Below are 27,086 nucleotides of genomic sequence, written 5' to 3'. Positions count from 1 at the left end.
TTGCTTAGTGGACATGTTTCCTTGTTTAACTATTAAAAAAAAAAAACCCTAAAGACAATTCTCTTTAACTACAAAGAGATGACATGTGATATTAAATGTTGTTATGTAGATTTATATTTGTAAAAATGAAACTACATGCCTGTTATTGCTTGATAAAAAAATGAATTATTTTTTGGGGGGATAACTTTTCTAAGTTGTTTTTATTTCCAGGTTTCAATGTAATTAGGCTACTGAGCGGATCTGCTGTAGCACTGGTTATAGCCCCCACTGTCTTACTGACAATGCTTTCTTCTGCCGAACGTGGATGCCCTAAGGGCTGTAGGTGTGAAGGCAAAATGGTATATTGTGAATCTCAGAAATTACAGGAGATACCCTCAAGTATATCTGCTGGTTGCTTAGGTTTGTCCCTTCGCTATAACAGCCTTCAAAAACTTAAGTATAATCAATTTAAAGGGCTCAACCAGCTCACCTGGCTATACCTTGACCATAATCATATCAGCAATATTGACGAAAATGCTTTTAATGGAATACGCAGACTCAAAGAGTTGATTCTGAGTTCCAATAGAATCTCCTATTTTCTTAACAATACCTTCAGACCTGTGACAAATTTACGGAACTTGGATCTGTCCTATAATCAGCTGCATTCTCTGGGATCTGAACAGTTTCGGGGCTTGCGGAAGCTGCTGAGTTTACATTTACGGTCTAACTCCCTGAGAACCATCCCTGTGCGAATATTCCAAGATTGCCGCAACCTGGAACTTTTGGACCTGGGATATAACCGGATCCGAAGTTTAGCCAGGAATGTCTTTGCTGGCATGATCAGACTCAAAGAACTTCACCTGGAGCACAATCAATTTTCCAAGCTAAACCTGGCCCTTTTTCCAAGGCTGGTGAGCCTTCAGAATCTTTACTTACAGTGGAATAAAATCAGTGTCATAGGACAGACCATGTCCTGGACCTGGAGCTCATTACAAAGGCTTGATTTATCAGGCAATGAGATCGAAGCTTTTAGTGGACCTAGTGTTTTCCAGTGTGTCCCGAATCTGCAGCGCCTCAACCTGGATTCCAACAAGCTTACATTTATTGGTCAAGAGATTTTGGATTCTTGGATATCCCTCAATGACATCAGTCTTGCCGGGAATATATGGGAATGCAGCAGAAATATTTGTTCCCTGGTAAACTGGCTGAAAAGTTTTAAAGGTCTGAGGGAGAATACAATTATCTGTGCCAGTCCCAAAGAGCTGCAAGGAGTAAACGTGATTGATGCAGTGAAGAACTACAGCATCTGTGGCAAAAGTACCACAGAGAGGTTTGATCTGGCCAGGGCTCTCCCAAAGCCCACGTTTAAGCCCAAGCTCCCCAGGCCGAAGCATGAGAGCAAGCCCCCTTTGCCCCCGACCGTGGGAGCCACAGAGCCCGGCCCAGAGACTGATGCTGACGCCGAGCATATCTCTTTCCATAAAATCATCGCGGGGAGCGTGGCCCTTTTCCTGTCGGTGCTCGTCATCCTGCTCGTTATCTACGTGTCATGGAAGCGGTACCCTGCAAGCATGAAGCAGCTGCAGCAGCGCTCCCTCATGCGAAGGCACAGGAAAAAGAAAAGACAGTCCCTAAAGCAAATGACTCCCAGCACGCAGGAATTTTATGTAGATTATAAACCCACCAACACAGAGACCAGCGAGATGCTGCTGAATGGGACGGGACCCTGCACCTATAACAAATCAGGCTCCAGGGAGTGTGAGGTATGAACCGTTGTGATAAAAAGCGCTCTTAAAAGCTGGGAAATAAGTGGTGCTTTATTGAACTCTTGTGACTATAAAGGGAACGCGATGCCTCCCCTCCCCTTCCCTCTCCCTCTCACTTTGCTGGCAAGGTCCTTCCCTGTCCGTTTTAGTGCATTCATAATACTGGTCATTTTCCTCTCATACATAATCAACCCATTGAAATTTAAATACCACAATCAATGTGAAGCTTGAACTCCGGCTTCAAATAATGCCTATTGTATGAGACCCTTTATTGATTTTATTAATGTCGCATTTGTTTTAAGATAAAACTTCTTTCATTAGTAATCCCCCACATCTGCTGTTATTATCCTTCTCTTAGCACCAAATCTACAGTTCTGCAAGGTTTGTAGTTCATTGGAAAATCAAGGAAAGAAGTGAATGATCCCAGGACCAGGTACGAGGAGTCTGAACTGATTCTAGGAGATGACTCAGTTAGGGGAACATTTTAGATACAGGCAAAGCCTTTAAACCAATGCCTGCCTTAAAAAGAAAATTTCAGGAAACTATAGAAAGATGGTGCTGGGTTAAAGCAGCACCATCAGCAGTCTCCAGAGGTGTCTGAATTGCAATAAGGGAAGGATAGGGAAAAAGTGTTGAAGGGTGAAAATACTGCAAATAGACCACTGCAACATGTGAGGAGATGGTAAAAATTCAAAGTTTTAGACCTGAAGCCTTGTCTCCAAAACCTGTCCCTGTAAAATCAGACTAGAGGTTTCACTATCAATTTCTTCTAGCTTGTGCAGTTCATAGCCAAGAGGCAAATTTGAGGAGGCAGATTTCTCCACTTCTGCCTCACCTCTCTCACATTAGGGAGTTTTCAGAGATAAGGTTTGCAAATGGGAAGGCAGTTTGCTGTATGCATGTGGTTGGGAGCTTACCAGAATTTCTCTTTCCAGCTTTTTCAAAGACCCTAATGTACTGAGTGGAATCATGAGCTCTGTCCTGTTCTGTTGAGGATTTATCAGGCTGTCCTGTTGTGTTCCAGTATATGTCCTGCGCACACAGTCCCCTAATGACTGACACTTCATTCAGATGTGTAGAGAGAACACATTCCAAGACATGCTTTCCACCAATAGCCTTAGTGAAAAGGATGACTTTGATAACACCATAAGTGTATAAATTAAATTTTAGAGCAAAAAAAGATCAACACTATGACAGTTCTCTTTTGCTTTGCTATTGCTGACATTACACAGTGTCTCTGTGTTCATCTGTATTGTGAACTCATCCATCAGTACAACTCTGTACGAGACCCTGTTGGCAATCTGCAAGCTGCATGCATGTTTTTATTGTCATTGGTGAAAGTTTATTGACTGCAGCACGAATATCATAGCCTCTGTATTTAAGTAACTTGAACCACAGTCCATTAAGGTTTTAGAAAAATATCTTTATTCTGTATCTTCTTTCATCTTTCAAAATGAACAGTTCTATTATGGGAGCAAAAATCAGGAATTGCAATATTAAGCCTACTTCATTTAATTTGACTTGCCAAGCCCCACATCTCTAACCATGTCCCTGTTCTTTCAAAACAATCTCTGCAGCAAAAAATAAAAAGTGAATGGCTATTTTTACTAACATTTTTATATTGTTTGGAGGTTTTTCATATGCTGAGAGGAAAAATCTAAGCAAATCACCATGAAATATATTTGCAAGGAAGCCACATTATTGAAATCATGCTTTTATAAGCAATGAAGAAGAAAAAGAATCTTTTAAAGTGGATTTCTCAAAGTACTTTGATTTTGATTAAATCTTACAGTTGATGCCAATGCAGAAAAGCATCATAGCTACAATGTTTACCCATGAATAATTGTTAAATATACATTTATTAATGGCAAAGAATCACATATTCCCAATTGATAATGCAGATACTTCCTTACAGCACTATGAACTGGATGACTGAGCTTACTGTGATGTTTTTCACTGAAGTTGTAATTTTACATTTTTCATAAAGTGTTAGTAAATACATATTCCATCTAAAAAAGAAATTTTCTTTGGCCAGCTTCATTTTTATCTGTACTAAAGATCATTGTGTTAATTAAATACAGTCTTAAAGTGAAAAATCCCATTTCCATTCTTTGACTTGACCTTCTGCCTCATTTGTGATGGATACCAAATATATTTAGGCAAGACATATTTATACTTATATCTTTGAATTCTTGCAAATTCTCAATGTTGTGGTGCTACTAGTATCTATAAAATATCCTTGCTATATTGAAAAATATTCCTAAAATTCAAAGCTATTTGGTGTGTAAAATATAAGATTAAATGACCAACATTTTGAAAGGTAGTCACGTTTTAATGCCTAACTTTCCTTATAAACTTAAAATACATAAGAACCAAAATAAAATCCCTTTCATTTTGATTCAGGATGTGAAATTACAAAACAAACAAACAAACAAAAACCCCTTCTTTCCTCCTCCCCCCTCTTTGAGAATGAAGCTTCACTAGTTCTCAGTACCTTCTAAGCACAAATCTATAATTCTTGTAAGTTAAACAATAACTAGTTCACTGCTGTAAATTTAACAAAGCCAACTGGCAAGTATTCTCCTGCTAGAAGTGGTTGCCCTCACCTCCACCCCATGGCACTTTCTGGACTATATCCCATAAATCTATCTTCATAAGTATTTCAAGCTCATTGCATTTTAGAAAAATATGACTGATACTCATTTTTCTGGTGCAAATTTACATAAAATATCTGACTTCCCTCAAAGGTGACAACAGTTAAATAAACAGCCTGACCTGTTGAACTATGCAACAGAGACACATCAATGAAGAATAGATTCAGTCAGTACTTTGCTTTACCCAAACAGAGAGGAAATGGAGTTTAGCCTCTGAACTGTATGTGGGTTTTTTTCCATTTTTATTAACCCCAGTACACACAGTGCGGCTGCAGCATGGAGTTAATAGTCCTAGTGCCACAGTCTTCTAAGCAATACTTATGCAAGATATATTCCATTTAAATAAATTTGTATTTTCCAAGGATGTTGACATTACATCTTTTCAAAGAATTTAAGCCATTTTTTACTTGATTTGGTGAGTCAACTACCTAAGTAGACAGGCAATAAAGTGTATTTGTGTGGAGCAGCAGTGACCTCCAGTGGCTGGTTAGACTAAACACAGCTATTCATACACATTTTACCTTTTTATCCTGAATCCTTACGTAAATGTGGTTTACAGCATATATTTTTGGATCTGTACATCAGATTAGGATTTTTTTTAGCTCATTTCTCTAGGAAATATATTTTTTATGTAATTTTTGAAAGTTATAATATGCATATTGACTTTTTTTAATAGTGCTGGAACAGAGATCGTAGAACTGGTACTGGGGACTAGAAATAAGTGTCCAAAGATGAAAAGTAAGTAATAATGCATTAAGAATAGATGAGAAATATTTTAAAGTATTTATACTCGTCAATGCTGGACAAATATTTTGATATTCTCATTAAATGGATTAATATTTTTCATAGGCAGCATACTCACATACAATGTAATTTAGGTGGGGAAAACAAATTTCAATTTTAATACTGAAAGACTCAGCATCAGTTATTTACCAGTCAGTAGGTGTACCAGAGCTATCAACGGAGGGAGGCCTCCCATTCCAGCTTTAGAACCCTCTAGTTTGCTGATCGTGCCAGTGACCTGTGCTTTGCCCCACTGCTTTCTTCCTCCCTCCCCCTTCTCAGCCAGCTGAACACTGGTTCTATTAGGCTCTCTGACAATGATGTTACAGTCTAAGAGGTGATGATTCATGGATAATGAAATTATGCTCTCCTTCTGGGGAAGGATAATGCAGAGTCAGATTCATGGGGTTGGCAAGAGTTTTTAGGATGCTGTAGGTGCATGAAATATCTTTTCTTCCTTTGACATTTACCAAGATCAGAACTCAAATAGTTTATTTAAAGTGTGGATTATACTAGCATCAGAAACAAGCATCAAGTCATGAAGCCTGAGACAAAATGACTTCCAGACATGGCAAATGAGAATTGAGCCATGAGAAATGAAAAATTCAGAAACTGTGTTGCTGCTTCTATTCTTTTTTTTTCCCTAGGTTCTCATTAGAATCTAGATCTGTTGCAAACCCATGGAATTTTGCTATCCTTGTATTCTCTTAAATTACCTACATTAAAAATCAGACATAGGAGAAGCTATGAGCATTAAAAATAATATCAGTAAATTTGAATGACAAATGTTGTAAGAGAAATAGAATGAATGGAAGTTAAATAGCTTGTATTAAATGGCTCTTGAAAACTAATAAAAATAATACACAGGTGAAAGTGACTGTTTCCCTAATCATAATAGCCAACAGAATTGGACCCAAATTTCGCTTAGCATCCAAAATCATTGATGATTTTAGGTAATTGAGTAGAATATAATAAAAATACCATAATATTACAAAGAAAATCTAAACAAAAATAGTTTATAATTCTTTTTCATCTGAAGAAAATTGCACAGCCATATATGGTAGAATATGGGCCTTAGAAATTAAGACCCAAATTCAAGCTTCTCTGACACTTTTTAATCAAGTGATCTCAGGTAAATTTCTTAACTTTTCTGAATGTAAAGTTTTCCATGTATAAAATAGATATGTACTATTGACTGCTAATTGTTATTGGGAGGACCAAATATGAAAACTACTTTGTAAACTCTAAAATGGCAACTACCTATTCTTTTCAAAAACCACTTAGTGAGATATTCAGCTGTGTCTGATGATCTATATTTGGCACGAGTCAAAAAGAAATCACTAACCTCTATATTACAGAAGCCCAAACTCATTTTACATCAATATAAATTAGAGTGTAGATTTGTCTTTTACCTTTGGTTTCCTTGTGGACACAGCTTTTTCCCCACCCCCAACCCCATGTTATCTAAGTCTAGGATTTTATCAATAATAATTATAATGTACAAGAGACATAAAGACACCAATCAGAGAATACTAAAATAAAAACTTATCAAACTAAATGAAAATTCTAGTTGTGTCCCAAATCTGGTTGGTTTAGCAAGGGCTTTAAATAAACATGGACGTTTACTTGTCCATTTCCTCTCTTGTATCACTGTGTTCAGTCCTTGTTGACTTTATACTATATAAATAGATTGTTTATATGGCCATATTACATTGCTACTGAGCAAAAAGTAATTGCTCATAACATGTTACTGTGAGATTAGCACATATTCCAGATATCAATCACCTGACATCTGCTCTAATATCTCTCCCTCTTCCACCCCAATGGAAGATTGTGCCCCAAATTTCCTCCTAGTATGGAAATTACTATTGACTTTATCAATTATAATCATTGAAAATCACTTGATCAAAAAGTAGCATAAAAGGGCTTTTTTTTATGAGTCATTGCTTATGTGAAATTAAATACTTAATTCATCAAAGAACCATCAAAAGCTCTCTCTCCACTTGGTCTAGCTGGTTTTACCAAGTATGAGGTAGCATATATATTTTCAAAATTTTTTATAATTTAAGTAGACACAACTGTTCCTCTTTGACAGCTGAGTTCCTATGACATCTCTAGAGGGCAGAGTAAAGGTGGTGGTTTTCCAGGAAAAAAGCAGTTGTGAATTTTATGCTGTTTTAACTTCATAGGGTTATAGATGTTTTTCAGTTAGGTCTCATGAACATGTAAAGAGAATTCCAAGAACACAGAAAGAACAGAAATATCTGCAGGGGCAATCTATTTTGCAGTTATACTTTCTAATGACAGAACTCTTATAAGCAATAATAATTCATTTTATTTGGAAGAAAAGAAAAAAGAGCTTCTATCTTATCCTTTCTAGCAAGTGTTGTAATGAAAATTAGTAACTTTCTTGACAATTATGTTTTTTTTTATTTTTTTTATTTTTAGGGGATTGTTGTTCTCTTTATATGAAAGAGTCCTCTACTTCCTATATCACAAAAACGTCTTCCTCCATATAGGTCAACACAATTTGACCATTTCACTTCAAAGAGCAGCATTATCACCAAAAGAAAAGTTACACACTTCCATTAAATATTAGAACATAAAACAAATTTAAAGCTGGCTGACACTTCTCTTTCCTCTACAGTCTTCAAAACACCTCTACACTATCTTCTGATTTTCAATGGAAAAAAGAGGAAATATAGTTGAATTACCAATCTGGCAAAGTATCAAAACTTACTATTTTCCTTCTTTAACTAGCTAACTCCTAGAAAACAAAGTATAAGATTTTATGTATGAGAGTACACAAATGTATTTCAACAATCAAGAATACTCATACCAATAATCATAATTTTGTCTTCTTAGGAATAAAATGCAAATTTTTTGGACTGACATATAAAATGATAAAGCAAATACTACATTTAGCAAAGGCAATTTTTGTTAAAGCTTCATAACACTAATTACATTTATCCAGAGTGTAAAATAAATTTTGCCAGTAAAGAGCAAAGGATTTCAATTAAATATAATTCCTGATTCAGCATTCTTGGTGCTGAAGCTTATTAATGAAGTAGAGTAAAAAGAAAATGTCTTCAGACAGTGAGGCTATCTATCATAAGGCTGTACTATTCAGTGGTGTTCATGGCTGCAACTGAGCAGTCCCACATATAGCTAAAAAATGCTTGTTGTCATTAATATTCATCTATTATACTTCCTAAAAGAGACATGCTTGCCAACCCCCACCCCCGACTTTGATACAATCAACCGGAATCTCACAAGAATTTCAAAGGAAACTTGTAGAATACATCATGTTGGTATCAAAGAAGTAGCTTTAAAAACTCTGATTAACCTGTGATAAAATTACAACAGTAAAAAGTCTCTAGTGTATGTTTACATAGTTACAACGGTAAAACTCTACTAAGTTTAAAAATTAACTCAGCTGGTTGAGATCAGTGTTGGCATGTACTTGTCAATTTATGAAAGGGATTTTCCACAATCTATATAAAATTCTTAAGTGAAAAGGTATAAATACTTGGTTTGTGTACTGCCATATATTCAATGGAAAATTATGGAATATCACTGAATTATGATTAAAATAGAATATTTAAAGAAGCCATATTAGATAAATATTTTGTGTTTTCCACCAAGCTAGCATGTTGTAGATGCCTAGGGAAAAAAAAAAATCTATCTTTCCTATAAGGTAATTATCCACCTTTTATTACACATATGTGTGTGTGTGTATGTATTTGTGTGTAATTGAGTCCTTATAACATACTAAGTATTTATACTATCTCATGATATAAGAAGACGTTTATACCTTTCAGAGCCCTTATATTGATTCTGTCTTCCTATAAGTTTCACTTATTAATTCTATACCTTTTTACTTCTTCATAGAACTTCCCTAAAATAATTTATACCCCACCCACATAAGGCTTCTCAAGCAAAATTATGCATTTCCAGATCCCCTTAGGAAATAATTTCCAATGGTTTACCATTAGGATGGTAACTCTGCTAGTTAAATTCTAATTTGCCAGTATAGTGCTCCTCCCAGCCTGTGGCACCTACCCCAGCCCATCTCATGTCATTAAAAGGCAGCATGCACTTAGTCCTATGGACTTTTATTGGGAGGATTGAGTAGTAAAATGTAAAAATCTACATATATTTTTATGGGCTTTACTCTGGTCATTTTAATGGTCTAACACACAGAGATGTGTGGGGTCTTTATTAGTTTACACTGAAATGCAAAGCATTAAGCTAGCTATAAATTAAAAAGAAAAGGTCAAGCTAGATGAAAAAAATAATCAAGACCTTATATTACATATTTCTTAATCTTAAAAATAGTCTCAAATGATGGACACTCTGTAATTGACTTTCTTAACAGCTAATTTATCCTTCAAGTTTGCCATCATATTCTTGAATTTAAGCTTCACATTCCTTCCATTTTCCCATTTCTAATAGAAGAGAGGTTGTTGGGGATGAGGTGATTGGTTCTTTTGTTTTGTGTTGTGTTGTTTTCTGCCTGCAGATCTTTTCTCAGTTCTTTGAGTACACCACTTTGTCTGCTTTTCTAGAACTCTCAATCTAATGTTGATGGTGTCAGAAAGTCACAGGGTAGTTTGTCAATTTTATGGTTGGAGCAATCAAACAGAAGGACTAGACTTGTCCCTAGAGTACAATCTAGTTATGTCTGGGATACCTGCCTTATGTCTTCTCAGCCTCCTATTTCATGCCTTTTCTCTATTTAAAAGTATTGTCCATATTGAAATCCCTCCATCTCTGGGCTCTCTTGGTTCCTTATGCCTTACCAAATATCTGCTCCCAGATCTAGAGCAGTATTATTGTCCCTTCCAAGGACACTTATCTTTAAATAGAGATAAAAGCCTTTTAGCTAAAGGTAAGAAAGCAATCAATTAAGAACAAGTATAACCAGCAGGGTTGGGGAAAGTGCTTCTGGGAGCAAACAGCTTTTGCAAGTACTTCTGAAATCATCCTCCATAGATTCCTCTGTATTTTTCTCAAACATGAGATTGGGCCTTCCCAAAGGAACCAAGGCAGTGCAAACAATCCATGTTTTATTCAGTAAACTATATTGGAGAAATTTCTTTAGTGAATTGCCATTATACATGGGCTTTTTCCTTAGTTTTTCTCCATGGAGAGACAACTTGGTATATTAAAAAGTAGTTGTTCTGGATCCAGGAAGAACTAGTTTGAATTCTGTCTCGGTGATTTAATATCTGTAAAATCTTGAGTCTCAGTTTCTTTATTTTAATAAAAAATATATAAAACAATGTAATCATCACAGGATTGTTGCAAGAGGTCAAAGAATCAGCATTTCTTACATATTTTATGTGTTTTTTTCCAGGTACACTTCATTTATTATTTCATTTAATATTCATAAAGATCCTATGAAGATTAAATGAGATGATATAGATAAAATCACTTAGTACAGAGGTTGGCACATAAAGGTAACTTTCTCTTTCTCTTCATTAGCTCCAACTGCTAAGAATTTCAGTCACAATTTGCTTCAATAGTGATATTCCACTATCTATTTTTATTTACAATGACAAACAGATTCCTGGAAGATTTTCAAGAAATAGAATCTAAACTGTCATAAGCATGAAGGCATCTGGGCAAATAGTTAATATTAAAGAATGATAGTGGTATATAAAACCAGTGTCCTCATCCTCCCAACAAAGCCCACCTATATCTTCACATTTACTTCCATTTCCCATGCCCTAACCCTGGTCCGTTCTTAAAGTAGTACATGCCTCCCTACTTCTGTGCTTCTGCTCAAGCAGTTTTCTTTGTGAGAAACCCCTTTCCTCCTCCCAAGTTCTCCTGTCAATTTCTGAATCTTTCTATAATAGATCTCCAACTCAATTCTACTCACTCTAGAAATCTTCTTAATCTTGCTTCTCCCTCTATTCCATGGTATTTTGTGCCTCTATCAGAGACTACATCACAGATTGCGTTGTGGTAGAGTTATTATGTCTGTATTTTATTTTTGAGGAAATGGACCATCTCTTCTTTCTTCTTCCAGTTGTGATTGTTATAGTCTTTTATTCATGATAAATGTTTGTTGAATTTATTTTCTGATCATTATTATAAAGTTATTGTTGCAAATTATCTTCAGCAAATATTTCAACCATATGGAAACTTAATTGTGTCAATCTCATATTTCTTTATGTAGTCAATTCGTAAATTTTTTTGGTTTTATTTCATATATACTTTTTCACTACCTACAGTCTTCTCATTTATCACTTCATTGGCTTAAAAAATTATAGTTGGCCCTTGAAAAATGTAGGGGTTAGGGGTACCAGCCCCCTATGCAGTCAAAAGCCCATGCATAACTTTTGACTCACCCAAAACTTAATTACTAATAGCCTACTATTGACTGGAACCCTTACCAATAACATGAACAGTCAAATAACCCATATTTTGTGTGTTATATGTATTGTATACTGTATTCTTACAACAAAGTAAGCTAGAACAGCAGTCTCCAATCTTTTTAGCACCAGAGACCATTTTCATGGAAGACAATTTTTCCATGGACTGGGAAGGTGGAGAATGGTTTCAGGATGATTCAAATGCATTATATTTATTGTGTACTTTATTTCTATTATTATTACATTGTACTATATAATTAAATAATTATACAACTCACCATAGGTTGGAGACCCCTGAGCTAGAGAAAAGAAAATATTATTAAGAAAATCATAAGGAAGAGAAAATATATTTACTCTTCATTAAGTGAAAGTGGATCATCATAAAGGTCTTCATCCTCACCATCTTCGTGATGAGGAGGCTGAGGAGGAGGACGGAAGAGAAGGGGTTGGTCTTGCTGTCTCAGGGGTGTCAGAGGCAAAAGAAAATCCACATATAAGTGTATTCATACAGTTCAAACCCATGTCGTTTAAGAGTCAATTGTATTCTTATAAAAATATAATTTTAAAGAATCATGTTCTGATTTAAATTGCTTCTGTGTTGTGAATAATTTACCAATGGTTTTCCTTGTGATAGTTACTAAAGCTGTGAACATTTTAGGGATTATGTTAAATTGAGAGCTAAGATGAAATGTAAGACAAAGAGATATCTAATTCTAAATATTAATACACCTTGATTTTAGTGGAGGCTGGGTACTTAACTTTTGCTTAAAAGCCATATATTCATGACCTCTTTTTTCCTACTTCCTTCTGGGAAATATCTTTTGGTCTTTAGCTTGGATGTCTCCATATCTCATCTCCATTTCTACAAGGCTTATGCTTTGGACACATTCTAAGGCCTCTCCTTTCTTACCAAGGGGCACCCTACACTATCACAGAGACTAGGTCTTTGGCTTTCTGATTATACACATTTCCAAAGTAACTATTCTACTGTAGGTGTCTAACTTCAAACACTCAGGCAAGTAGAATACTCACCTTTTTTAACCTCTTAAATGTTGATCATGCAGAATGCATGTTAGATCCCACAGAATTGAAGCATCTGCCCTTTGCTGGGTCTCTCCTTTCTTCCTTCTGTTCATCTCCTTACTCTTTTTCACTAAATTTCTTTTTTTTCCCTCTTTCATTTCCCTTTAAAATTTCTTTCAATTTTTCTCTCTATCCAACTTTTATTTATAAGTCAGTCTACACAACTTGAATATGCACCTTCAGACTGAGTTAAAAGGAAAATACCAATGTTTTTTATCTCTTACAAAAGCAATAATTAAAATGACACAGTCTAATAATTTAATGTAAAAGGGAGTAAAAATTCTATTTGTATTAGACAGCTTTGTTTGGATCTACAAATGAAGAACTATAATTTTGTAAATTGTAGTCTAATTTCAGAAATAGAAATGAATCCCTCCCTAATATATTTTAAATTGCATTTTAATTAGGATTTATAAGGTAGGGCAGATATGTAGACCATCCAAATATTCCTTTTCGTGTGGGGTATCACTCAGGACCGTGGTAATCTTTGCCATCAACAGAGCAGATTTTGTTTTGGAACATATATAATAAGAGAATTGAAATAAAACTTTAGTCATAAAAGCTTGTAGTTGTAAGGGTGTTTGAGAATATTACAGTTGATTTTCTCACCCTCTATTTGAATTTCAGGCTAATTTTATTGTACTTTTAACAATCTTCTAGGAACTTCATTCTTTAGTGCCTCTCTTAGTTATTCATTCTAGGGTTTCACTACAATCATTGTATCATTTTTTACCTCTAACCTAAATCCCTCTTGCTTGAGATATACCCAGTGGTTACTTAATTTTTTTTTTTTCAATTTTTCTTTGTTTTCATCCTTTTAAAAAGGATGAAGGAAAAGAAGTGGTTGAGTTTTATATTTGTTTTTATTTTCAGTACTGGAATCTGCTTGGTCCAGCTCAGGTAGAGGGTCTTGGGCTCCATAGCACATAGTTTGAAAAGATGAGAAACCATTGTTCTGACATTTGCATTAATCTCCTTTAGATTCAGAAATTCTACATAGAGTGTCTAATGACATTTGAATGAATGAATCCCAGTGGTTAACTAACCTACAACCCATCATAGAGGCAAGAAGATTCTGATAAGATATATTCATCATCTTTCAATATGAGGCCCACAAATTTTATTTCCAGAGATCAAATTTGCACATAACTCCTTGAACCATGACTATCTTCCCATATTAAACTCCATTTTAACATTCAGCAGTGTGTTTTGTAAAGATAATCAATGGTTAAATTATTCCCATTTTGTTGCTCAGCTCCCAATGGCCCACTGATTTGTTTTTTAAAAAAAAAACAACATCAAACCTATCTGATCTTCAATTTGTATTTCTATACCCAAGTGCAGATGCCATCTCTGGTAATATGATAAAACAGATTTAGGTTTCTAAATGTTTCTATGTACTCAATAAGAGTATGCACTCTGCAGTAACTGTAGTGTAGCTCAAAGTGGTGTAAAAAATGCAATTGAGTTTGCTGGAGAATCATTTAAGAGTTAATTAAACCTTCTCCACCTGTAATTTAAGAAAAAAGAAAAAGCCCAACACTCTTAAAGACGATGGGGGTAAGGCAGTTTGAGAAATAGAAGTCCTCTGTTTATCCAGGGAGGTACTTTACAAGGCAGACAGCTACACCACAGTAGAGAGACAACATTTCCTCAGCTGATTCGGTTAATTAAAATGCACAGTTACAACAGACTTTCTTAGAGCCTGCAGCTGAATGACCGAAGTCTCCATTTTACTCCAGTGTCACACAGAACGTGAAGAGGCAAACATACTGCCCAAACACAATTTGACTCACTAAAATCCAGCACTATAAACACAAAATACATTTCTCAGGTGCATTTTAAAAGACATATTATCAAGATTTATGACATAAGGATAGAAATAATTTGCAGCTAGGCACCACCAGGAGAGTATCCTAGGTTTCTCTGAAGGTAGTTTTAAGTAAAATTTACAAATAAATCTTAAGGGTAGAAGTCCACTTTGAATGCAGGGATCCTGAACTCTTTCCTTTCAAATGTATGGAATTTGAATCTGACAAACAGCCCGTCTGTTGCCAGAATTTATAAGTGGCATGAAAAAATCAAAGGCCACAAAAGCTATTTGTCAAATAAACTGCAGAACGCAGTATCAGTCTGCAGGGCTCATTTGCAGAACTCATGATGAGCATGGGAGGAGGGGATGCTAACAGCTGCAGCCTTGACCGCACTGCCCATGCCAGCCAGAATTCTAGCTGCGTGAGCTGAGTGTGGCTGAAAGAGGGGGCCAACAAATGAATTTTTTTTAAAGCAAAAAATGACAAAAGAGGTTCTTACATCCAAGTTTTTATTATATCAGTACATCAGCATATACAGATGAATACCTGCAAAACCAGTTAAAGACAGATGGAGACTATAGGGTTTTAAAGGTATTCAAATTACATCTGTTCATGGAAGGTCACTTTTATTTCATGGTGTAGGGGAGAGTTCACAGATTTTGACTCAATTAAACCTGGAGTTAAATAAAACTAGGGTACAGTCCTGGTTAGCCTAGCAGCATGACATGGCACCAGTTTCCTCATCTGTAAAATGGGAACAATACTTCACATCCCAGGGCAATTTTGATGATAAATTGATATAACATAGGTTTGTAGGTGCAGCAGTTGCTCAATAAAGTTAGTTTTCTCCCCTCTTTTGCTAGAGGTTTTCACAATGCAGTGAGTTGATTTAAATGGCAAAATGGAAGTTCTCACATTAAACATTTAAATTGACAATTCTACAGTGTATCAAAAATGATTAAGTGTCCCTGGAGCTTAATTTAACAATCATTAAATCAAACCTGAAAAGGGTCTACCAGAAATTTGGAAGCCCTCTGTTAATATACTTTCATAGACTTCTTGTATTAAGTATTATTCTGAAACAATTTTGTTTAGCACCACAACAGAAAAGTTCTGTTTTTAGTGCTGTCTTTTTCTAATAACTCAGCATCATTTCCATTTCATAAACATTGAAGAACATTTCATAAACTTAAAGAACTGGCTCCATTGTCTTTCAAATCTCTCTTTAAAACATTGTCTTAATGTCTGTCTGTCTCTGTCTCTCTTTGTCTCTGTCTCTCTCTCTCTCCCCCACCTTCCTAACTCTCCCCCTTCCCATTTTCTATTTCTCTCTCTTTCATTTTCCTACCCAAAACATGGACATAGCACATCTCCCCATACTCAATGCTCAAGAGCACATGCTATTACTATTATTGTAATATTATGACATTACTATGATAGTAAACCAAATGGCCTGTATAACTTAGTAACTAATTCATTTCTAGTGTGAAATAATTTAGGCATTTGATGGAAGGAAAAACAATATCCATATTTATGTGTTTAAAAATTCCAGTAAAGTTTGTGAAATGACAGCTAAATTATGCAAAAGCAAATTATCCAAAGAGTTACAAAGGAAGAATGCCAGTGGACATTTATTAAGAACCTACTATATGCAGATACGCAAATTGATTTTTTTTTCCTTCTCAGGGCAAACAAAACATAATATAGGTAAAGGGTATGAGAAATTTAGAGTCATATCACTTAGGAAAGTCACTAGAGTAACGTGGTTTTGGAAATTCATTTCATAAAGCATTGGATTTTCTCTTCTCCAGAGAGAAATTTGGTATATGCCCTTCACTGGAGACAGGGTAATAATTAGTTCTTTTTGAAGACTTTGAAAAGAGAAGAAATGATAAGAGCTATAAGAAATTCTAAATGACACAAGATCTGTGAAATGGTAGATATTTAACACAAACCTTATAGAGCTGTTATGTGGATTCATTAGTTAATTAGTTAGTTAATGACTTTGAAGTGTTAAATCTTATTAGCTGCTTTTTTACACTTTAACACATGTGAGAAAGAAATTACTCTGTCTGAAATAGAAACTGACTATACCATTCAAAAATATTGGATCTTTCCACAGCATACCTTTAAGATGTTCTTTCCTGTTATGAATTTTTTTTTCCCCAAACAACTTCTGAAAAGCCTACCTACACCCTGATCCTCAGCCCCTTTAATTTTCAGTATTGGTATTGGCTTCCAGTTAACACTAAGCACAGCCTTGAGAAACCCTCAGGGTGAGGTATTTTGTATTATAATGTAAAGGCGTTATATGATAATAATGGTACCAAGCATTAAATATGCTACTTAAATGCAGCTTCTTACCTTCCTATAGCAGGGGAAAACAAATACAGACATATCTCAGATATATTTTGGGTTGGTTTCCAGAATATTATCATAAAGCAAATATCACAAAAAAGCAAGTTACACAAATTTTTTGGCTCTCCAGTCCATGTAAAAGATATATTTACACTATACTATAGTCTACTAAGTGTGCAATATTGCTATGTATAAAAAATGTACACACCTTAATTTAAAAATACTTTTTCACTAAAAGTGCTAACAATCATCTGAGCCTTCACTGAGTCATAATCTTTTTGCTAGTGGAGGGTGTTGCCTCAATGTTGTTGGCTGCTGTCTGATCAGGGTGGTGGCTGCTCAAGGTTGGGGTGGCTGTGGCTGAAAATAAGGCCATAGTGAAGTTTGCAGCACCAATCGACTCTTCTTTTCATGAAAGATTTCTCTGTAGCATACAATGCTGTTTGATAGCATTTTATTCACAATAGAACTTCTTTCAAAATTGCAGTCAATCCTCTCAAACCCTGCTGTTGCTTTATAAACTAAGCTTATGTAATGTTCTAAATCCTTTGTTGTCATTTCAACAATGCTCACAGCCTCTTCACCAGGAATACCTTTTATCTCATTTGCTCATCCATAGACGCAACTCCTCATCCATTAGACTTTTATCACGAGACTGCAGTAATTCAGTCACATCTGCAGGTTCCATTGATAATTCTAGTTCTCTTGCTATTTCCACCACACCTACAGTTACTTCCTCCACTGAAGTCTTGAACCCCTCAAAGTCATACACGAGGATTGGAAACAACTTCTTCCCAACTCCTGCTAATGTTGTTCTGTTTACCTTCTCCCATGAATCACAAATAGTCTCAATGCATCTAGAATGGTGAATCCTTTCCAGGTTTTCAATTTCCTTTTCTCAGATCCATCAGCAGAATCACTATCTATGGCAGCAATAGCCTTACCAAATGTATTTCTTAAATAGTAACACTTGAAAGTTGAAATTACTCCCTGATCTATGGGCTTATAGAATAGATGTTGTGTTGGCAGGCATGAAAACAACATTAATCTCCAGTACATCTCTATCACAACTCCTGAAGACCAGGTGCATTGTCAGTGAGCAGTAATATTTTGAAAAGAATCTTTTTTCTGAGCAGTAAGTCTCAACAGTGGGCTTAAAATATTCAGTAAACTATCTTGTGACCACATGTGTTGTCATCCAGGCTTTGTTGTTTCATTTATAGAGCACAAGCAAAGTAACCTTACCATAATTCTTCAGGGCCCTAGGATTTCTGGAATAGTAAATGGGCATTGGTTTCAACTTAAAGTCATCAGCTGCATTAGTCCCTAACAAGAGAGTCAACCTGTCCTTTGACGCTTTGAAGCCAGGCATTGACTTCTCCTCTCTAGCTGTGAAAGTCCTATATGGCATCTTCTTCCAATAGAAGGCTGTTTTGTTTATATTGAAAATCTGTTTGTTAGTGTAGCCACCTTCATCAATTATCTTAGTTAGATCTTCTGGATAACTTCCTGCAGCTTTTACATCAGCACTTGCACTTCAAGTGCTGCTCTACCTTACATTTTTATGTTATAGAGATGGCTTTCCTTAAACCCCATGAACCACCAACTGCTAGCTTCAAACTTTTCTTCTGCAGTTGCCTCACCTCTCTCAGCCTTCCTAGAATTAAAGAGAGTTAGGACCTTCCTCTGAATTGGGCTTTGGCTTAAGGGAATGTTGTGGCTGGTTTAATCTTCTATACAGACCACTAAAATTTTCCCTATATCTGTAACAAGGCTGTTTTCCTTTCTTATCATTTGTGTGTTCACTAGAGTACTACTTTTAATTTGCTTTAAGAACTTTGCCTTTACATTCATAACTTGGCTAACTGTTTGGTGCAAGAGGCCTAGCTAGCCTATTTCAACTTCCAAAGTTCCTTCCTCACTAAGCTTAATTATTTCTAGCTTTTGATTTCAAGTGAGAGATGTGCAGCTCTTCCTTTCATTTGAACACTGAAGGCTATTGTAGGTTATAAATTGGCCTAATTTCAATATTGTTGCATCTCAGGGAATATGCAGGCCCCAGAAAAGAAAGAGAGATGGGGAAGGGCTGGTTGGTGGAGCAGTTCAGAACATATTTATTATTTAAGTTTGCCATATTCTATGGGCCAGTTTATGGTGCCCTAAAACAATGACAATAGTAATATCAAAGATCACTGATTACAGATCACCATAACATCTATAATAATAATGAAAAAGTTTGAAATATTGCAAGAATTACCAAAATGTGACACAGAGACATGAAGTGAGCACATGCTGTTGGAAAAATGGTGCCCATAGAGTTACTTGAAGCAGGGTTGCCACAAACATTAAATTTGTTAAAAAATGCAATATCTGCAATGGACAATAAAGCAAAGCACAATAAAGTAAAGTATGCCTGTACTCTGTTGAGACAATCTGAGAGAAAGTAGAAAGAGAAAAAAGCTAAAATCCAATGATAAGTATCTTGTTCTTTGAAAATAGTGATTAATTTCTCTCCTGTATGGGAAGTTGAGAAAGGATGGCAGAGGTATAATTAGGTTAGCAATATTCTAATATATGGAAGGCATTCCTATAATGTAAACAAAAAAATTTTGTGACATATACGCAGAGAAAAGTACATATATGGTCAATGTACAGCTCTATGACTCACTGAGCATGCTTGAGTTCTTTGTACCCAAATCCAGAAACAGAATATTAGCAGCACTCCAAAGCCCGCTCTGGTTCTTCCAATCACTATTCTCATCCCCAAGGTAACATCTACTATTACCTCTAACAGCATATGTTAGCTTTATCTGTTTTGGTGCTTTATATAAATGGAATCATAAAGAATGCACTCTCTTTTGAGTCTCATTTTTTCTTACTTGACATTATATTTATTTTATGAGATTCATCTGTATTCTTGATTTACACATTTCTAATCTCTGCCCCTCTCCACTTTCCCTGCCCACATACACACAGAATTAATCCCATTCTTATTCAAAGAATGGATCTATGTACCAGGAAGTTCTTGATGAACTCCTTATCTCATGTATGCCATAGCATGGGTGACTAGGGAATCGGTAATGAAAAATTTCCTCCAGTGTTTTTTTTGTTTGTTTTGCACCAGTAAATATAATGCAATCTTAGACTATGCTGTATTTTTAAAATCTGTCCATGTACAGAGCTAGCTTCAAGGAAAACACTGAGGTAATCATGTCTTTCAGTTGCTCTTGTTTTCAGCCCCAAATCCCCCATCCAACCTGTGGCGCTCTCTATCTCTGGCTTTCAACTAGAAAGCCAGCGTGCGCATGCTCCCCCCATACACACACACACACACACACACACACACGCATATACACATATATATACATATATATAATTTATGGATACAAAGCATTTTATATATATATGGGGTACATGTGAGTATTACATATGCATAGAATGTGTAATGATCAAGTTAGAGTATTTGGAGTATCCACTACCTTGAGTATTTATCAGTTATGTATATTGGTAACATTTCAAATCCTCTGTTCTAGCTACTTTGAAATATACAATTCATTGTTGCTAACTATAGTCACCCTGCTCTGCAATTGAATATTGGAGCTTATTTGTTTTATATAACAGAGAGTTTGTACCCACTAACCACCCTCTCTTTATCCCTCCTCCCACCCACACACACTTCCCAGCCTCTGGCCATTCTATTCTCTCTATAAAAAACAATTGGGTAAACTACTTCACACAAGGGTGTTAATTCCTAAATCTTTAGTCCTCCAAGCTATGGCCCCAGGACAGTGTTTTAACACAGAGGACCAATTATTCTCTGTTTACTCTATAGTGGGGTCTCTTGTAGGGCTGTATTTATTGATTTTTTATGAGGTCCCACTACATTGAAAGAATCTAAGAAATAGATCCATGGCATTTAATACTGTTTTTACTATTAGAACGTTATTGAAATTATTATTTCACTATATCACAAAGTATTTTCTTTATGTGAGCCCACAGGAAAAGGGAGAATAGTTCCGCTTCTAAATAAACGTATTTTATAATATGTTGTTATTCAAGTGATCCTGTGCTCCTTTTCTCTCCTCCCTCTCATACTCTCTCTCATTCTCTCTTGCTAAAAATATCAAAATCACCAGAGACAAACACTTGTAATAAGTGTTCAGGACTTTATATTTTTGGTCTACTTCCCTCACCCTTGGTTTCATCTACTTTTTCTTTTATTCTCTCTCCAAATATTTTTGCTTTTCCTTTTTCTCAAATCCTGATGAATTTAGGAAGGATACAGATTAATTCAAGAAAATTACTATTTCTTAAAGAAAAAAAAATTATTCACTGGCATTAGGCCAGGCTGGCCAATGGAGGAGTATACAGTCATGTGTTGATTAACAATGGGGATGCATTCTGAAAAATGCATCATTAGGTAATTTGGTCATTGTGCAAGCATCATAACGTATACTTATACAAACTTAGAGGGTGTAGCTTACTACACACCTAAGCTATGTATTATAACCTATTGCACCTAGGCTACAAACCTTGCATGCTACTCTACTGAAGATTGTAGGCATTTGTTACACAGTGGTAAGTATTTGGTAAGTACATATTTAAACACAGAAAAGGTATAGTAAAAATATATTAAAATTTTATGAGACCACCATTGTATATGTGGCCTGTCATTTACTGAAATATCATTATGTGGTGCACGACTGTACATTTTAGGCAGAAAGCTCTTCCAGTGGTTCTCAAAATGTCCCCTTGGTGGGCTATGATCAGAGAGATTGAAAAAGCTGATATTTTAGGCACTATATAGTGTGGTGCCTTACACAAAGAAGGTTTTTAACAAAGCTTTGCTGAATGCATTGACCAAAGGTATTTTCCATCAAGCAAAGTGGACAGAATGGGAGAATATCTAGGGAAAAAACTAGATCAAGGACAGGATAAAAGATAAGTGTATTTGTGAGACAACATGGAATTGTGTTTTTAAGAGCAGACCTGTTACTACATGTGTTATGTGATACTTTGTGACTACTGGGCCATTCTTATTCTCAAGGCTCTCAATTAAAGTTCTACTTGGGAAGATTTGATTAATGCATTATTTATCTAAGAGTCATTGATTTATGAAGCTTAATCATAAGATACAGCATAGCTCATTTTCTTTCTAATATACATTATAATATATTGTAATACATTTCTACAGTATAAATATGACAATCACATGAGGGCGTTCCATCCTTGACTGGCAACTCACATAAGCAATCATCCAAAACTGGCAAAATGAAAATAGTTAATGATAACAATGTTATTGGCTCCCTTCATTTCTAGGATCCTACTATTAAAATGAAGTAAAACAATTCCCAGAAACGCAGTGTTAATCAATAAATCATACCACAAAATAGTCCAATACATATTCCAGTGAAATGTCCTTTTCTGTGAAACGGAGAGGAGAAGGTGTCAAATGTGGATTTCTTAATTAATCTCCATATTAATTTTACATCAAAGGAGTAATTCCAATTCAGATAAATTAAAGTCATGACTTGTTTTGCTGTGCTGTTAAAGCTATTTGATATGAGACTCAGGGAAAATCATGTAGTCTTGCAAACAAATGTGACAAATTTACTATCAAAGATTATCAAAAATTTATAATCTGCATTGATAAAATTCCTAAGATGTTCAGTGGAGCCACGGGCAATATAACAGAATGCAGTCAGATTTATGTAATTTATATTTACTCAAATATATTTTGCCAAATCAAGAATAAATTTATTGAGAAACTATCACTTGTGGAAGTATCATGGTAAACATTCCCTTTAAAAACCACTAAGGCCAATATAAAAATTAGGACCTATTTGGTTGAAAACGTCCATTCAGCAGTGACTATAGAATTTAACATGATTGGAGTCCCACAGTATATATTTCAAATGCTCCTAGCATATGAAAATAACTCTATTTGCTTATGCTTGGCAACACTAGCAGACTCGCTTGACCCCAGCAGCCCCCAGCTTCACAGGACTTGTGTGCCCAGTGCACACATAAAAGGACATCTCCCTCAAATACTTTGTGATCCTAACAATGTGTGCTAAGAGGAATGGATATGAAACTATGAAATAGAAAATAATTTCACTAGATTTCTGAGTGGTTCAGAATCAAGGGACCAAGAGCCAGACATTACATAGTGAACCTGTCATTTCACAGCTCAGAAAGTTCTAACATCTCCCCATGACTTATCGCAATCTGGGCTCAACTGAGTCTTTCAGTTTCTCCTGTGCAAATATCCTTAATACCAATATGTTCCAAAAAAACCACAATGTACCATTCTTTGATATCTCCCTCAGAGTCTAGTTCTAACTTTCTCATGTTGTTTCTTCTGCCTGAAACATTTCTTGTTGCCAAATCCATCTTAAATTTTATGACAAGATTCAACTCTTTCATAACCTATTTTCTGATTATTACAGCTGAAAGTATTTTTCTTTCCTCCTCAACTCCAATTGTATATCTTTATTATTATTATTTTACTTCTACAGCCATTATCATTTTCTAACTTGCATTATATTTATAATACTTACATCCATATATTATCTTATTTTCAGGGAAATTTTAAGGGAGGAAATATCTTACACATTTTTTGATATCCTAAACATGCTTAAGGAAGGGTTTGAGATATATGTTTATTCAATGTCCGTTTAATGAATTAATGTGTGAATAAATGAATGGCACACTTGTGAGATTCTTACTGAAACTCTAGTATGTTAAACAAGAGATCTTATTCCCCTAACCTTGCCAAAATATTCATGAGAGGTTTGGAATCCAGTTTATACCACAAAACATTATACCTTATATATTTCATATACTTTGAACAAATGTTTACCATTTTCTAGTTATGTGAATGTTCCTATACAGTAAAAGAAACTTTAGAAATATACAAACATTGTCCTATGAATTATAAGATCATTCTTGAATTATAAGCAACTTAATAGCTACAAGCAAAACATTTATTCAGCTGCAATGACTTAATCCTTACAAAAAAAAGCATGAGTTCATATAGAGCCCACACTGTGAAGGGCTCTGGATGATGGGCATAGAGAGAGCTTTTAGAGCTTTTGCAAAGTGTAGTGAATTGACTCTTAGCCCATTTTATAGGGAAAGAAATTGAGGTGCAATCACACAGAGCCAGATTTGAGTTCTAATCTGTCCAATTCAGCACCTCTCTTGCAGTCACTAGGTAATAACTCCTTCTGAATGTTAGCTTCCCTCTGAAGAGATCTCATGCTTATTTAAATACAAAACAAGTCATTTTGCCCTGCTACATAGTATATACCACAAGTTCATTGTCAGCTTTTTCCATAACATTTTTTTAAACTATCTCTTTTGAATGACTTACTATGTTTGAGGCACTATGATAAATGGTTTCCTTAACAAATTTAATTCTTATGACAGTTCTATGAGATAGGCGTTGTTTACTCATATCCCAGATAAGGAAACTGAGCCATAGAAACTTTAAGTAACACACTCAAGATCATAGAGCTAGTAAGGGCTGGAAATGGAATTTGGACTTATGTCTTTCTTGCTCCTGAACTCAAGTTCTTTACCACTCTATTGCCTTTTGTTCCTTTTACTAATCCTTAAATGTGATTTTTTTTCCTAAAAATAAAGCTGGATCATTTGAAATGGTCAGTGTTCAAAATATTTATCTAAGTATGGGATACTTTTACTACTACACTAAGAAGGGATCTAGAGGGCAGAAAATGGTGGTAGGAGATGGATATAGAGACAGGCTCATCTCAGTTAGCCTGGTGAGGTTGTTTACGTTTTCCAGAGAGTCCATCTCCAAGCCCAGCCCTAAAATGACAGTGAACCTTGATCTTTAATGGATAGAAGACTTTGTCCTAGAGCCATTTTGACAAACAGAACACACTTCAGGGAAGCAGCTAGTGCCCTTGACAAATTGGCTGGCTTGGCTCTCATTCCGGATCCGTGACTTTCAGCAGCTAAGCATAATATGGGAAACAAGTCAATATTTTCCAGCATGCTGGGTCCATTTTCTCGCCCCAATATTTTTAAGCACAAAACAGGTGCAGAAATCACTTCAGCCACCACTGGAGGGGTACACAGCAGCTGTCACACAGACACACAGTGGCAGAAGTCTTAGCTAAAATCCCAAATGAAAAGAATACTCATTGTAATTGAAACTATGCAGGGGACAAAGCTTCTCAGATGCATACAAGAATTCTGAGGGTTTGAAAAGGGACAGATATAACTTTTAGACTCAAGCTAAGAGCCACTATCTTTCAACAACTCATGAGGAGGTACAATCAAGTCTTCAGAGAGAAAAGACATAAGGAACACATCTGTGGCAGCCAGAAAGTAAATCTTTTTTAAACTGCAAGGGGCCTTGGAGACAATTCAGGGTATGCTCTTTTGTTTTCCATTTGATGACAGGAGGATATCATGTAATGGAAAAAAGTAACTCTGTGTGTGTGTGTGTGTGTGTGTGTGTGTGTTTGTGCATGCGCACACAAAGTGAGGATGTACTGCTTATACAATAATACTCCATAATAAAAGACAAATCAATTAATTCTAAGTTGATATTGCCATGGTCAGATGAATTCAGGATCTCTCTGCAAATCCATTTTCATTTATAATCGGACTGGCAATCATTATGAGTATAGCCCTGTTTACAGACAGGGACTCTTCTGTTTGGTCAATGCTTATGTCCTACTTATTGTTAAACATTGAAAATTAGCCCTGCTTATAATTGATTATACAATTTCAGCCACTTTCAGAGAAACATGATACAAAAACAGGTTCTTTCCTGGTTAGCTCACTTAGAGTCAATAGCCAGCAAAGGAGTGATATAGCCGTTCAGAATGCAGGATATCCTTTGAAATAGTTCTACAGAAGACCTCTAAGTAGTTTTCAAAAGCTTGTAGCCACCAATATGATTCCCACTAAGTTCCTTACCATCCACTGGACAAAACAGAGCCCACTGAGAAACATCTCAAAGTGTACAGAGAAACCAATCAGCAAAACCTAACAGCAGTTTCTATTCAGGTCTGACCTCAGTTATCTTAAGTATAAACTTGACCCACTTATGTTTCCCTGATGGGCTGATAACTTAGCTCTCTCAAGATCTTTCTGACTTTTCTGCGTGCAACACATAAATCAATCCAGAACATCATTTCCAATACCGCAGAGAAATAATGTTTAAGAAGAGGGAAAGCACAAATTGTCTTTGAATGTGCTCCCACCAATTCAAGCTTTTAAAAACAAAAACCTTCCCTACTAAATGCTCTCTGCCAGTCCTCTGAAATGAAAGAGTTGAAAATGAATACATGAATCAAGGAGGTTTATTTTAAGATTTTCCATATTTTGATCAAATGCTGATGATTACATTACATTTTTTTTCTGTACTTTCCCAAGAAAGAATAAGTCATACCATCATGTTCTTCCAGAATGACTCTTTTCTTAAAACAGTCTTATTGACGCACCATGGTTAGTTATGACTCACAGATTTTTTAAAAAAGATAGATACAAACTTCAAAGATACATTAACTAATAAAAATAAATAAATAAGTATTGCTTAGAAAACTTCATCTGTTTCGTACATAATAATTTCATCTTTGAAACTTAAAATAGGTATCATCTAGACTATATTTCTGACATAATTTATGACATGTGGACATTGTCCTCTTACGATAATATTAGACCATATAAGTTAAAACTTAGCCAAAGGTTATTGTAACCTTCATTTAATATTGTTGTTAAAAACACAGGGTCTAGAGACAGATTTGTTGGTTCAAATCTCAACCAGAAGAGCTGGGTGACTTTGGACAAATAACGTAACCACTCTAAGTTTTCATTTCCTCTGCTATAAAATCAGCATAACAATAAATACCACCTCAGAAGGTTGTTAACAATAACACAGAAGTTTTGAGATATAAAACAATTAGAACAAAACTAGTGCATAGTAAGTGTTCACAAAGTATTAGTTTTTATTTCCTTTCTGGACATATATATATCATTACTCCTAATTTAAAATGCTGGACAAAAATAAAATTTAGGCCTCTATTATTCAATAATTCAAGCCTCTTCCAAATATAAAATTTTAATTTAAAATAAAGTTCTAGCATTAAACTTGAAAAATATGGATTTTTCTTAATATATTTCAGTACCTGATTTTACACATTGAGTATAACCATTTATTATTTGACAGATAGACAAATGTGAATCTTGCTATAAACAACATATTTGAATTTTATTCTAAATTTTCCA

General features: G+C 35.3%; 2 protein-coding genes across 2 annotated transcripts in view; one reads left to right on the top strand and one right to left on the bottom strand.

Moving 5' to 3' along the window:
* The window catches only part of CTNNA3 (catenin alpha 3), a 1,434,719-nt gene that overhangs the window by 864,913 nt on the left and 542,720 nt on the right, over positions 1 to 27,086 (bottom strand). The gene's annotated exons all lie outside the window — the stretch shown is intronic.
* The window catches only part of LRRTM3 (leucine rich repeat transmembrane neuronal 3), a 161,356-nt gene that overhangs the window by 187 nt on the left and 134,083 nt on the right, over positions 1 to 27,086 (top strand). Inside the window, exon 2 of the mRNA XM_069460863.1 lies at positions 211 to 1,742. Within this exon, the coding sequence (XP_069316964.1) occupies positions 211 to 1,742 (1,532 nt within the window). The remainder of the gene's footprint in view (positions 1 to 210; positions 1,743 to 27,086) is intronic.

Source organism: Eulemur rufifrons, chromosome 28 (genome assembly GCF_041146395.1).
Source record: "Eulemur rufifrons isolate Redbay chromosome 28, OSU_ERuf_1, whole genome shotgun sequence".
NCBI lineage: Eukaryota > Metazoa > Chordata > Mammalia > Primates > Lemuridae > Eulemur > Eulemur rufifrons.
The sequence above is the reverse complement of the archived record's forward strand: the minus strand, read 5'-3'. Positions and strand labels throughout refer to the sequence as shown.